At 43.0% G+C, this 16208-nt stretch overlaps 1 gene segment (V, D, J or C); it reads right to left on the bottom strand.

Annotated features, from left to right (window-relative positions):
• LOC134614151 (Ig kappa chain V region Mem5-like) overlaps nucleotides 1-15957 on the bottom strand; it is a 48845-nt gene extending 32888 nt beyond the window's left edge. Inside the window, 2 exon segments of the V gene segment in view lie at nucleotides 15425-15726; nucleotides 15873-15957. Coding sequence covers nucleotides 15425-15726; nucleotides 15873-15921 — 351 coding nt within the window.
• Nucleotides 15958-16208: the final 251 nt, after the last annotated feature.

Genomic DNA, 16208 nt, shown 5'->3' with positions numbered 1-16208 from the left:
AACTAACTATAGCATTTTCGCTTTTATACTGACTCCTACGGAATATTTGCATGGTTGCACGCTTAAAATATAAGTCCTTCCAATTACGTACTTTCACACATTAGGTTATTCAGCAGCCAGTCATGGTTCACTAAACTCATGTTTCCGGGTACAGTTGTATTCCATATCACGGATGATATAACACTCCCGACAAGTTAATTTCCTTCAAACAGGGGCATTAACAAGCATACAATAAACATTGGGACGGAGCACTTTGCTCTATTAAACATGCATAACACACATATGGGTATACGCTTTTAAATGTCTATATTCAATTTTCATACATTGTTTTACCCATCCGGGACACAGGTATTAATAACCCTCACGACCAGTAAGGGTATCTAATCATACTACCAGGTATATACACCTGCTCATGTGGTATTACATACATTTTCTGTTTTCCCCTGGATACATCCTTGGCGTACTGGCAATTAGGGACTATAGGTTTCCAATAGGTATTCTCCTTTCTTGGCATCTACGCCTGTTGTATAGTGGTCCCGCGAGGCCAACACCCCGCCTCAAAGTTCGGAGGCAAACACCCATCGGGCCACTCGTGAGCTAGCCGCCTCGCATGGTGTATAGAGAGGGCCTCACCTGTCACTCCCCTTTTTCTGGTTAGTCACCGAGAGGCCAACATCCTGCAATTACGTTGGTGACCACAAAATTCCCTCACGCCATTGCATAGATAGAGCCTCTCAAGCCACTTGGCAACTAGCAGGGCCTCACCTGTCACAAAACAAAGGATTAATTGTTTCGCCATGCGGCTTTAGCTAGCAAGCCAGTACTAGCACACTGTGGGTTCATATAATAATGGTTATCTTCATCTTTCACTTGGAGAGGATGTTGCTAGTCCCACATGACAATTTTGTCCCAACACAGCGGGCGATCACGTTTCAGGCTCCAAGCTCTATCACCTCAGAACTACCAGAGACAAATTGGGTCATCTCATTCTCTTTGGCAAATCCCAGATTTGCAACAATTTCCATGTTGGTACAAGTAGTTTCAGTGCATGCAGACTGTGGCAGGTATGTTCCTAATACGTCAGGACTCAGGGCACATGAAAACCACGTGTCCCAATAAATGTACCCTGAACATTACTTCACGTCTGTAAACATTATGCATTTCCAGTACTTTCTAACTCATCACCCTTCCAGACATTTAGTTGATTTCCTAATCTCCGATTTTTAAAGGCCTTCCGGACAGGTATTGCCATATACTTTTGGGGAAATCTAGAATGCCCTAACTTGCAGTCATCACAGCAGCATCCAACAGCTAGCAATACACTCATGGCCCAAGAATGGCAGAAAGATTTCTACCTGGGCCTCTCCGATCTACACCATTGGGATTGTCACAGGGAATCTTCCCTCACACTGTAACTGATCATAGACTTATCTGCATCTCATGCCTCGGCTACCCCAAGTCTCAACTCCCTCATACCCTTCCGAGGAGTCTTCATTACAGTATGCCACCATTGTTCATACCATTACAGCTATCACTCAAGCAGCGGGGGAAGCCTGGTTAAGTAAAACTGACATCACAACGCATTTCAGACTGCCATCATCCACCCTACACTGGCACTTACAGGGCATTTATGGGCAGCATTCATATATTTCTTCTCCTGCTTAACTTTCGGGTCAAGAGCAGCCACAATCTTAAATATATTTGTAGAACTATTTGCTGGTTGTGGTTAAACATATCCAGATGCCCCACAGTCGTACACTCCCGAGATGATTTCTTGTTGGTCAAAAGGAACGCCTTTCCCTCTAGAAGCTTCAAGGAAGCCATTAGTATGTCTGAACACTTGGGGGTCCCAGTATTCCATAAGGTCACAGTAGACCCAGACACTATCGTTACATTCCTGGGCATACGACTTGGCATCCTTGCCAACAAGTTACCACGTGAGAAATAGGAACAGTCGCAACAACACCAATTACCAAATCCTGCTTGGTACTCGCAACCGCATGGAACTACAATCCCTGCCAGGTTCCTTAAAATTTGCCATGCGCATCATACCGCAGGCTGCGCTTTCATCTCAGACCACTTTCCTTTTTCCACACTCCCGCATGATGATCAGGGGCTGTCCCTAGACAACCAAGCCACGGCAGACCTAACCACACGTAATGGTAAACTACTGTGGCAGCTGACGTGACAGCTACCATGGCAGGGGGTCATTTATGGTCAAGGTCATGGTTTACATGAACCTCACCAACATAGCCGGGCTCTGACTCAACTGGCCTTGCCCACCAGCACTCAACACGCTTGCTACAGGGTTTCCACTTATACAATACGTTTCATGTCAGACCATGACTTAGCTGGTTTGAGGTTTCACCATTTATGGCATTCACTTCTTTTTGCCACCTTAAATTAAAAACTCTTGCACAACACGGTTAAACTTTATCTCACGGACATTCAACACTATACGTATTTCTCCTTCCCAAACAACAAAGGTTCCTATCCTCCTACCCCATCCATACCTTACTTAGAGACATAGCCAAGCGGACGTTCCCGCTACAACTAAATACTGGCCATAAACATACAATGTTCAAACCATATCAGAACCACTCGACCATGCACCAATGCAGTCATCAAAACTGTTACCTATCTAGCCTTTAACTGCTTTCTCAAGGTATAACTCACTATCAGCTGCAAACATCATAAACAAGAGTGCCTGTTGACCTCTTATTGTTCTAAAACACACAATACCACTATGTCCGGTCCCTTCCTAAAATTAAGACGAGTCAGATGTGCGAACCAGTGCATATAACCTACTATCTTACAAGCAATGCTGGGTGCCCGGTTTAAGGTACTGGTTACGTTCTTGGGCACGCCACCATACGTACCACTGAGCCATTACTGTCACTGTACAATACTGTCCTTACCACAGGTAAGTTCATGCAATATATAGCCAAGATATCCCCGCACACGTTAAAGACACGGGGCCGCTCGGAATCATAGGCTTATGCGACTTACATACCACAGCCGATTCAGGAATTGGGAAGCTTTCATTAAAATGTCTACCTGATGGTTAACAAATGCACTATGATCCTGTATAATGTTTTGCATTAATATTTCTCTTTTTGCCCACTTTTTACCGGCCTACAGCATACGTCGGTTTCGGCACACCTCAACCGATTATTCCTAAAGCTACATCGCTACAACCATCTTATTCTATATCATATGAGAATGCCCAGAACACAAATATTATATATTCTAATCGATGGTAGTGGATACTTTGTAAGCACTTTCTAACCATCTGGTTACTGTATGCTTTATTCTTATGAAAGTATAAATCTGGGCATACCCTAGTTCCTCTTTTTTTTTCCCTTTAACTAGGGTTTAAGATACCTTTGTTCTACAATTATCTAATAGCTGCATCAGATATCTAATGTTTAAATTCTAAGACATTTATGTGAAGTATAATTAAGGATGCCTTATAATTTATAATCCTAATCCTTGACTTTTTTTTTCCACTTTCTGAACTATTTATTCTACTAAGTAAGCTCCTGGATAACTGTTACTATTTCTTATAGTATCTAATATATATATATATATATATAATTTTTTTTTTTTTTTTTTTTTCTATATGTCTATGCTGCAGATCACACTGTGACCGATCCAAGACGGCGGCCCTCGCAGCTAATCAGCGCCAATAGGAAGTAGCGGTCAATGCGGCGTCTAGGTATTATATGTCTATGCATATCCCTGCCTCTCTCTACTACTCACTGATCCGTGGGGGAGCAGCAACACAGCACAGAGTCCAGACAGCAGCTCTACAGCTCAGGTAAGTGAGGGATGGGGGGAAAGGCAGCGTGGACACTGAGACACTAGGGGACATTTGGGGACACAGATACTAGAACACACGGGGACACAGACACTGGGAGACCTGGGGACACTGAGGCACATGGGGATGCTGTTTCTCCCAGTGTACCCATGTCCCCCATCCAGTGTCACTAGTATCTCAGTGTCCCCAAGTCTCCCAGTGTCTGTGTCCTATGTCTCTCAGTGTGCCCAGTGTCCCCATGCCTATGCCCACAACTGCTCCATGTCTCCCAGTGTCCCTAAGTGTCTGTCTCACAGCCAGTGTCCCCTTGTCTCCCAGTGTCTGTGTTCCCATGTCTGTGTCCCTAGTGTTTTAGTGTCTCCTAGTGTCCCTATATGTCCCAGTGTCTCCATGTCTATGTCCACGTCTGTCTCCTAGCCAGTGTCCCCTAGTCTTATAGTGTCTGTGTTCCCATGTGTCTTGGTGTCCCCAAATGTTTAAGTGTCCCCATTTCTCCCAGTTTTCCTAAATGTCTGTGTCCCTGGGTCTCTGTGTCCCCAGTATCTTAGTGACATGGGGACACACTGAGACACTGGGAGAAATGGGGACACTGAGACATTGGGGGACTGGGCGAAATGGGGACACTGACACTGTGATACATAGGGACTGAGACACTGGGAGCAATCCATCTATACAGAAGAATCAAACTGTGTAGTTTGTTGGTGATTTTACAGAACTTTCTGTCACTCCTTGTGATTATACAAATGATTAAGGCTGGTATTTTTTTATTTTTTTTCCAAGAAAGGTGGAAACCCTAACTACTCTTCACATACTCTTGCTTAAAGGAGCACTATAGGGTCAAGAACACAATCATGTATTTCTGACCCTATTATGTTAAAACCACCACCCTGGCCCCTTCTTGCCTCCCTAAGTATAGTAAAATATAACTTGTATTCAAGTCTGCAGCTGCTGGCTCTGCCTCTGAACTGACTGGACTGCTGACATCATCAGAAGTGGTGGTCTGAGCAGATTACAATACTTCCCTATAGGATTGGCTGAGACTGTCAACTAGACAGATCAGGGGCAGAGCCAGCACAAGTCCAACATAGCTCCGGCCAATCAGCATCTCCACATAAAGATACATTGAATCAATGCATCTCTATGAGGAAAGTTCAGTGTCTGCATGCAGAGGGTGGAGACACTGAATGGCAGTGCTGCACACTAGGCAATACTGCCCCATGAAGCACCTCTAGCATCCATCTAAGGAGTGGCCAGGGGAGTTATTTTCTCTGAAAAGATAGTGTTTACTGCAAAGGGCCTGAATGGAATGATTCTACTTACCAGAACAAATACAATAAGCTGTAGTAGTTCTGGTGACTATAGTGTCCCTTTAAGAGGGATGTATGGGAACAAAACTTGTGTGGACTGGCTGACAATAAAATTTGTTTAGGTAATGCAGACGTTGGTCTCTCTAACACTGTGGCATGTCCCCTTTCTTCTACATACACCTTTTCTCTGTCCCAGAATATACACCAGGAACTTCTGCCTGCTAGTGGGACAGTCCTTAGAAAGCATGGAGTGAGAGCATCATTAGACGCATTTATGTCAAGCTCAGGGTGCTGCCTGCATAGTATGCCCATAGTTGGACAGCCTTCATGATTGGCAGGCAGCCTGACATGCATTCATGCCAGGCTGTCCTTCAAATTCTTTGGACAGACATGCCCTCTTTTTGGGCATTTTTCTCCCCTTTTGGCAGGTCTGGTCACGTGATTCGCGTCAGTGGCCCATTGACTTCCTGCTTCACTGGACACTGCTATTAGGGAGTATGGATTTACTTGAAAGATGAAAGCATAAATTAGAGAGATTAGCATAGAGTATGTGTTGTCTTATAGCTGCATCCTATAAGTTTTCCTCCAGGACCAACTCCATCAGATGCATGACGCTTGGGAGGTAGGACTGTTTTAGTGTTTTTAGTCGATAAGATTCCGTAATTAGGCCCATCATAATTGTCAGCACCAGGCCCACTGGGCTCTTAATCCGGCCCTGCCTTTAACCAGTCAGGAACTGTAGGCAGTTGCATTTCTGCACTTCTAAAACAAAGCACCTAAGTCATATATATAGTAACATATGTTTGTTTTTTGTCTTTCAGAATAAATTGATGAAGAAACTTTCCTCATTTCCTTCTTAATTCCCCTAATAACAATAGTGTAATGTTTTACAGACATCAATATGAAACATGAGAGTAATAACCAGTGCAAGCTCGTCCACAGGGGCAGCACCCTAGCCTTTTCTGTTGGGTCTTTTATCCTTTTTTTTTGTGTAAAGCAACACATTTAATATGTGTCTGTTTTCAAGAAAATCTGTTCTATCCTTTTCAATAATAGTCCTGCATTTCCCGTTGTTATTCTCTTCTGCTGTTGCTGGGAAGAGGTTTTTAAAAAAGCCTATTCATATTTTCAGGCAAACATTCCAAAAATCTGATTAAACTCTATGTGCAGTTGTCTACTTCACCGTCATTGGCTGCCTGTCAGCCCCTATTGATTTTTAAAAGGAGCTACATTTTTTTCTTTTTATTAATAAATAATCCTTTGGCGGCATCTTGTGGCTAAAATTTGAATTAAACTTAAAATATAGTTCAACCAATAATGGATTTCTTTTCATTTTCCCATTTTCTACCCACAAGACTTCCTCATTTTCTGAATTATCCTAATTTCAAACAACTTGCCTAATATATTCTCATAGTCATGGTTGACATGCAACTATACATGTCCACGTTTCCTATTTTTTTTTTCTATCCGTCCTAAACAATTTGTAACCATTTACCTCCCCAGTCATGTCTCATCCCACTATGTTTCTGCTATGCCTATTATGTCATATTGCTTAGTGTATGCTATTACCTATAGTTACCCAATTTTGTTATTTTGGCTTTTAGCATTAGTAAGCACACATTTAATGGTTTCATAAACCACCCTAATTACAGAAAACCCAATACCTCTGAGCAAAAAGCCTCCTACAAACTAAATTAATAGATTTAACACCTAGATAGGAGCTTCTCCCATTAGCTCAGCTGTATTAATCGTATAATCCCACTGTAGGAGGGTCATTGTGTTTTTTATGTATTAGATTTCTAAAAGGAGTTTTATAACAAGGATAGAGCATCTTTGAGATTTTTTTTTGGTGGGAGGGAGGGGTAGTGTTTACTTCAATGTTTAGGAGAATTATAGTTTATTGAGCTTGGTATAAATGTGTTATTTCTTTATATTAGGGGTTCCCAACCCAGTATCCTCTATCAGTCCAGGATTTAGGGATTAACCTGTTGTACAGAATAAAGAAGAGGGGATGTACATTTTCCATACAGATTTAGATCATAGAACACAATGCAACATCTCCTGTGAGAGGCAGCCTCATTTTATATCAATTAAGAACAGCACAAGCAATTGAGGAATGCTCAAATGGTAATGTTCATGTGTACCATGTAACTGATTAGGCATGCTATATATTAAACATCTCAGGTTATGTTTTAGTGCTTATAAGCATGGCATTTTAAGCTTGCTGCATAACAGGTTAACTGCTCAGATTAGAGTAACGAGAGGCTGTCATGGTTTCTCAATAGTCAAACATATGTACACAGGCTAAACTTAGAGTGCTATAGGGGGAGATTACTCTGACTGCTCTTATCCTAAAGCAAGTATGAGGGGAGGCAGTCATAGTGCATTATGTGCTGAGCGTGTCACAAGTAACCCTATAAGGCTAACCGGTATTTTAAACAGTGTTATATGATATTACTTGCTTGTCAAGAAACCTCATGGGGTCGTGGTAAGCTAGGTAACGGAGGTAAGGGATGGCATTGCTCCGGGTGCAGGGACATTCTTATGGTGCTATCAATATGCATTATGAAGATTACCGGCCCAAGTCCTAGCCAAGCGCCAGTAAGGTCACCAGGTACCAGCTGGTATGTCCTTTAGTGTTTGTCAGTGTACTCAGCCCACTCCGCAAGGTGTGAATGCTGTTTGGCTGCTGGGAGCTTGTCTGCAGAGTGTCAGGCTGGTAGCCTCGTGGGTTTCTTCCGTGCCGGAGGTCCATTCCAGACTGCCGCAGTGCCTTCTCCAGCGGTAAGGTCGGCTTGGGCTTTCCGATGCTGTGGTGTCACTGCTTCCAGGGACCGCCTGTCTTCGGCCTGAGGCCTTAGTAGGCGCTCGTGCCCGTTTGCCATTGATCCCATCAACAGGATCGTGGGCCCAGGGTTCCCTCGGGTACCGATCTCCTCCTTGGGGGTATGGCAGGCTGTAGAGGTGCTCCTCCTGTTTAGCGCCCAGCTCAGATGAAGGGCAAGCGGTCATATCCGCAGCGGTGTCCACGTGGGTGGTGCATCGTGCTGGGACACCAGTGCCCTGCGCCCGGTATGTCTCCGGACTTGGGGGCTGCTGGGCGATTCGGGTTGGTTGCTGGTGCCTATTCACTGGGGTCAGCAGTGGCTGCATCTGTGTTGCACGGGATTCAATCCGGCACCAGAACGCTGTGCAGATTTTATCGAAGGCTGCATTGAAGTGTGCCTCCCAAGCAGGCCTCCATGCGTTCTCCTCCGCTGGCGCCATTTTGGTTTCTGCTTGTTGTGCAGGAGTATTCTGGGGATTCGGTGTGTCCTGTGTGCTTTTTAGTTGCTGCACCCCCAGGTGTGACCGGGATAACCCCCTACCGGTCGGGGGGGGGGGAGGAATCTGGTTGATTATGGCGTTCTGACTGTGGGTGGCTGGAAGACTGGCCGTGTCTCCCTTCCATGAGGTCCGCCAGTCAGGTAGGCCGGAGTGGTTAGTTTTGGTCGCGGACAGTGGACGGGGCTCCCCAGTCACTCGTGAGCGTTCCCCCCCCCCCCCCCTCGGTGTGCGGTTCCGAGTTGAGCTCTTTAGCTTCAAGTTGACGGTTGCTGGGTTGTCTTTTTTTGTGGGATTTGCTGTGGTTGTTTGAGGAGCTCTCCTCAAACACGTCCGTTGGCCATGCTTGCTTGGCCCCGCCCTGTGTTAATTCTTCTAATTTGGTTTGTAGGAGTCTTTTTGCTCTGATGTATTAGGTTTTCTATAGACCAATGTAAAGTAGAGAATGCAGACCAACTATGTGGTTTGCAGTGCCCTCTGTCTAATGTGTTTTAATACCAAACACCATACCTTATAGGGACACATAGTCACCAGAACAACTTCAGATTAATGTAGTAGTTCTGGTGTCTACAAAATGTCCCTGCAGGCAGTACTGCTTAGGAACAAATGTAATGGCAGTCACTCAAACGCAGTGCTTACACGACCACTAGAGATGTTTTCTGGGTGTGCAGTACTGACATTCAGCATTTTCACTCCCTGCATGGACACTGAACGTTCCCCATAGAGATGCATCTCTGTTCTTTATTTCGTTAAAAAAGGGACGTAAACTATATTTTTAAAGAGAGGCAACTATCGTGTTAGGTACACATGTTTGTATTCCTGACACTATAGTGTTCCTTTAATAACCCGAGCTGATTCAGTCTCTCAAGCACCACAATTTGCAAAACCTCTCTACCTTCCTCCAGGAGAGGAATTCAGGGCACAAAGTACCAGACATAGATAATTAATTTGCTAATTAATTAAATTGTTCACTGTTTTATTCATTTAAATGGATAGTGTTTTTTGTTTTTGTTTTTTTAACCATAACTAGTTTTATAATATTGCTTTTTAGTAACAGTTTATTGCCTCTGTAATGTATATAATAGATATATTGTTTGCTGGAGTAACTTATCCATTTGTATATTCATTGTTTTTATTTTTCTTCTATTTTTGCTATTAAGCCAACTTTATCTCCTGTATAATAAACAGTTTAGTTGAGAGAGAGATGTATGTATATATATGTATATGTATATATATATATATATATATATTATGTAGTATGTAGTAAGGCCTTTTGGCCTGTGTTTGTGGGAGGGGCGTATGACACACACCTTTCCTACTTAAGGGACACCCCTTACCTGGCTCCATACCTTCGAGGTCAGCGTTGCATGAGAATCCACTTCCGGTTCACGTACGACGCCATCTTGATTTTCAAAAAACCCGCAATTTCGTCTGGTATAGCTGTGTCCAGGATTCCTTGCAGGTTTTCCGCCCGTCCAGCTCCTCACAAATCCGGTCTTCGTTGCAGACTACGTCCTAGTGACTTCCAAATCGTAAGTTCGACGCCTGGATCATTCCCACGGCGTCACACTTTTAAACGGGCCTTGCTTTACGGCCAGCTCACATACATATTCGGTTAAATCCTTTCGTTAGGTTCTATACGAATGGTACTCATTCACCAAGTACCCACTTCGTTTCAATTCGTCTACTCATACAATCATACGTACTCATTCGAACTGACCGGCGTTCGGTTTCGTCATGTCTTATACACATATCCTTCACTTATGTTTGCCACTCCCTTCCCCTGTTGTCTTTTATTGTCACCGAGAGGCCTACGAATTCCTGCCACTACGTCGGTTGGCCTCAATATCCCCTCTCACCAACGCATAGATCGAGCCTCTCATAGTCACTTGGCAACTAGCAGGGCCTCACCTGTCACCAAAGAACAAGATGAATTTTTCACCTTAACAGGCATAGTTAGCCTGCCAGTACATCCCCTGGGGTTCCACACACGAACGATATATTTTCTCATCTAGTATGTCTCAAGAAGGGGTAGAGGATTTCTCCATCCCTAGCACTCTGGCTAGAGCAAATACCCCATCACTGGAAGAAGACATGGCTAGTCCTGCATCTTTCAGGTCATGGACAATCCCTCGCATAACCAGCGAACTCAGGAGGCGACAAATTTCTTTCCCCGCTACTGCCAGGAAAGCGGAACTGTACAAGTTACTGCACACCTCAACTGATAACACTGATGCAGGGGAAGGGACTAGCCAGTCTAACCTGGCAGATATACACGGCATGCTAACATCCCTCATATCATCCATGGGCAAGGTCAACTCCAGGCTTTGAATCGGTCACCACAGCCCTTACCATGGCTGGGTCGGCCACTGCGACCCCTCCGCCACTAGTTTCTCCAGCCACCACCTCTGATGAGCAGGAGGTTAACCCTGCCCATATGATACCTGAGCACCTTAAGAAAGACATCCTGGAAGGTAAAGATGTCAACTTAGCTTCACTACTAATTGCCTCCCAGGATGTGGTGAAACATAAAACGTATGCGTATGATGATATTTCTGTGGTGGTCAGGTCTAGGGATGCTCGTCCAAATAGGAAACTCACTATCCCGAAATTTGTGTTGGACTTTGGCATTTACCGAGATGTCATTTGTGCCGTATAGCCACACAGGCGTGAGGAATTTGATATGTATATGCACAAGCTGGTGGACCTGGGCAATAAATATGGTGGATCGGCATTCTACGATTACCATAGATCTTTTTCTGCTAAAGTGTCAGGCGCCTTCTCCCAGTACGGGACAAGGTCCAACTGGAGCAAGATAGACACGGTGATTTTCTGCAGGCTCCTCCATGTCTCATTCGGCAAATTTTTGTCCCACCACGGCTAACGAGCATACCCACTTGCAAGGACCTAGCTCCGCTGGTCCTATGGAGAAAATATCCAAAGACAAACTGGGAAGGCCTATCAAGTTTCTGGGCAAATCCCAGATATGTAATAATTTTAATGTTGGAACATGTAATTACAGCGGATGTCGTTTATTGCATATATGTTCAAAATGTTTCAGGGCACATGCTAAAATCATGTGTCCCAATAAAATGGATCCTAAACAATACGTCTATAAACATATCCCTACTTTCGACATTTCTGTCACATCATCCATCTACACATTTGGTAGATTTCATAATCTCTGGTCTATCAGAAGGATTCTACACGGGTATCATACATATGCCTTCTGGAATGTACAAATTTACAATCTGCCCAACACAACCCTACAGCTGTTGACACACATAGCTAAAGAAGTCACAGAGGGTTTCTTATTGGGACCTTTTCAATCTCCTCCCTTCACCACATGGCGGACAAACCCCATCGGGATTGTCACAGGGAAATCTTCCAACAAGCAGAGACTTATTATCGATTTATCGGCACCACACACCTCAACCACTCCTAGCCTTAATTCCCTCATACCATCGGAGGAATTCTCCCTGCAATATTCCACTATAGATCACGCCATTACGGCTATCATACAGGCAGGAGTTGGTGCATGGCTCAGCAAAACTGACATAACAAATGCCTTTAAACTACTACCGATCCACCCTACACTGTGGCACCTTCATGCCATCAAATGGGCAGGGAACTACTACCTTCTTCTCATGCCTAACTTTTGGTTCTAAAAGTAGTCCAGCCATATTTGACAAATTCGCTGAAACCCTATGCTGGTTATTACTCAATATATCCAGATGCCCTACAGTCATACATTATCTGGACGATTTCCTCCCTGTAGCCTCAAAGAAACCGTCAGCCTATTCAACCAGTTGGGGGTCCCAGTCTCCCCTACCAAGACCGAAGGCCCAGATACCATCATCACATTCCTGGGCATCATGCTAGACTCAGCCAACATGCAAGCTAGCCTGCCACGCACCGAAGTAGAAAACATCCTTACAAACATCAATCTCTACATACAATTACGCACTTGTAACCGCAAAGAACTACAATCTTTACTGGGGTCACTCAATTTTGCCATGCGTATTATACCTCAAGGCCGTGCTTTCATCTCACGACTCCTCAGCATGTTCCCACTTTTTCTACATGACGCACACAGATTATCCCTAGATACCCAAGCTACGGCAGACCTACTCATGTAGAGAAACTTTTTAACCACCTGGAATGGTAAAAGCATGTTCCTCCCTCAATTGTCTGATACCTCTCCTACTATTTGGTCAGACGCGGCGTCTACCACTGGTTTTGCAGCAATATTCGGGAACGAATGGCTTTGGGGCAGCTGGCCTTCAGAGGTTCAGGACCTGGAGGGTTTTTCCTCTACCTCAGCTCTTTTTGAGATATATCCCATCGTAGCGGCTTCCATGGCATGGGGACATTTATGGACAGGTTCATCAGTAAGGTGTTACTCAGACAACCAAGCAACCTGTCACATTATCAACAAAGGTCGCTCCAAATCCCTTACTATCATGAGATTTCTGAGGAAACTCACTTGGTTGGCAGCATGTCATAATTTCTTCTTGTATTGTGTTCATATTCCAGGTGTATGTAACAAGGCAACTGATAATTTGTCTCGTTTTAAATTCCAGGCCTTTCATCAACTTCTCCCGTCAGCCGCGATCACAGCCACGGCCACTCCACTGTTCCATCATCTAGTAATGGACTAGACGCTATCATGCAACATAGCAGAACATTGTCCCAACTAGCACTATCTACAAATACCCGGAAAACTTACGACAGAGATTTCATTTTATTTAAAAGATTCCTTTCAGAACACAACATATCACAACCGTTCATCATGACATCAATTTTAGGTTTTGCCTCTTTTTGCCACATCAAACTTTCTTACAATACAATCAAACGATATCCAACAGGCATCCAACATCACATGCTAACGTTACAACCCAACAACTCAACTTTTATGTCATCATACCAAATTAGGAACATCCTTAGGGGTATACAAAGATCCGAACCCCTGCATACAGCACAGAGGCTACCTATAGATTGTCATATCTTCAAAGACTTATCACACCTGCTAGATTTAAAACCCTTTCCCACCAGTACTAATCTAGTCATCAAAACAGCAATTTATGTAGCCTTTTATGGGTTTTTGAGACCTAGAGAATTTACCACCATCAATACAACACAGTCCACTCACATCCTGCTTCATTCACACTTAATCAAACACATGGACTATTATATCCTGACACTACCTCATTCCAAAAACAATCAACATGCACCACCAGTAGAGGTTAAGTACTATCCGACTCACAACAGATGGTGCCCCGTCCAAGTACTGGACTCTTATACACAGCATAACAAGGCACCGCCATCACAACCACTTTTTGTTCTACAAGGTTCAGTACTCACTACTACCACCTTCATAACCCACGTCAGGTCATTACTTACACAGCTGGGACTCAAGCCAACTAACTATTCAGGCCACTCCTTCCGCATAGGAGCGGCCTCCACTGCAAACATACCGGTTCATGTTATCAAGACACTGGGGCGCTGGAAATCATCCGCTTACACACGATACAGTCCTAACCCTGTACAAGAAGTAAGAAATGCTTTTCAGAACATGTCTTGTTAAAGTATGTATCTTGGTATGTAATAAATATAGAAATTTCTATTTTTGCCCTCTTTATTTACAGGCCTACCTCATCGTCGGTTCCGGCACACCACAACCGACTTGCTATCTTCATACCATCCTACGCCTATCAATGTTCTATTACTCTATACCATCATGAGCCCTTCACACAAATTATATATATATATATATATGTATATATATGTGTGTGAAACATCTTGTAGAAAATACTTAAAATGTTAAGTCATATAGCCTGATTCAATATATAAAGAAAAACAAAAGAAGGGTCACTTTGGATCCAGAGATAATTAACAAGTAGTCCCCAATAAAGAGGATCCACTTAGAGAAACTCTATATTGGTATATTAAATGTACTATTTTGAAAAGTGCTAGTACTTTATAGTGAAAACAAATAGAAAGGAAACACTAAAAGGAACCTAAAGATTAACAAAAATAATTACAGATTAATTCAGTGTACATGGCAGTATATGACGAGAGTCTTCACACTAAATAAATAGGGTGTACTGGGATAATCCTCTATCTCTATCTATAGGATTATCCCAGTATCGCTATTTATTTAGTGTGAAGACTCATCATATACTGCCAAATTAATTTGTAATTATTACTGCACTAGCACTTTTCAAAATAGTCATGCGCACGGTCGTATCTCTGGCAAGGGCACTAACCTACAAACCAGGTGTAACACTGCCTAATCCACACTAAACCTCAGCATGCCCACTGCCTGCTCCATCTACCCTCCAATTTAACCTGGCCATTCCCCGCCACTGTGAATGAAATGGGAAAATCACCCAACTATCAACAAATGGGAGGGTGGGAGACACAACTAACAGGTACGTTTAGGTTTAGTTAAAATGGCCACTTCATAAAATGGCCGCTATATATATCCTCATAAAACCCCGCCCCCAACTCACCAACTGTCACTTAATTTAAACTGGTTGCTATGGCTACCTCCTGGCTATGTCAAGGCCCATTTCCTTAGCTGTGCTGTTCCATGGGCTACATTCTAAATCCATGCAAAGCATCATGGGAGTTGTAGTTCTACAACATATGGGGATCTACCTTTTGGGTACCACTGGTTTATACTAATGATTTCCTAATCATATTTAAACATATAATGAAAACAAAATACACATTAGTTTTGTTTAATTTTCTAAGTATACATTAAACATATTAAAAATTGAATACAGATTGATTCAAATAAATCTGCATGATGACAATGATGTGTGTAAATGTAAAATATGTAATTACCTCTAAATTATTATTGCCTCCTGGGGATTAAAATGCACATTTTACTAGAGATGTTATAAGCAGCTTCCTTTCTGCACAGCATTAGTAAAAAGAGGAAGGTTTTTGTACGGCTCTGTATCACTGTGAGAGGGGAGCTGTAACCCTGCAGACAGTAATAATCTGCTGCATCTTCTGCTAACACTGCACTGATTGTTAAAGTGTAACTGGTTCCAGACCCACTGCCACTGAACCGGTCTGGGATCCCAGGCTGTCTGCTGCTTGCATAATAGATAAGAAGATTTGGAGGTTGTCCTGGTTTCTGTTGGTACCAGTTCAGGTAGCTGCGTATATCAGTACTAGATGTACATGTCATGGTGACAGTTTCTCCTGGTGACACAGTAACTGACTTTGGAGTCTGAGTCATCACAATCTGTCCATAGGATCCTGAGGGATGGAAAAGGAATAGTAATTATTAACAATTTAATTGAGGGGTTGAAAATAAATATTTAATACTATCAATCATCTAATTATATATTAAAACAAAGCACACATTGATTAAAATAAAACGTGTAATGAGAATCCATTGTTACCCTGAATATAAAGCATAATCACACACAGCAGGTAACTGAGAGGGACCATCTTTGTGGCTGTGAATTGTCACATACAGACTATAAGATTTCTCCTGTACAAGGAAACTTATATACACTGACAGCTGGAATAGTGAAATATGCAAATACAAGGAGGATGCTGGCTGTGTTATTTCAGCCTCACTGATCACTTCTCTCTCATATAAATATATCTCTTTATATCCTCCCAGCATAGTGAGTGTAAGATGTTAATTATGTGAAATTAATTATTTAATCCACTAACATGAATTAAAGTGAATTTAAAACAAACTTTTAACATTTAGGATAAAACCATCGTAA

The sequence above is a fragment of the Pelobates fuscus genome, chromosome 6 (assembly GCF_036172605.1).
Source record: "Pelobates fuscus isolate aPelFus1 chromosome 6, aPelFus1.pri, whole genome shotgun sequence".
Taxonomy (NCBI): Eukaryota; Metazoa; Chordata; class Amphibia; order Anura; family Pelobatidae; genus Pelobates; species Pelobates fuscus.
Note: the sequence above shows the minus strand (reverse complement) of the source record. Positions and strands in the feature narration are given on the sequence as shown.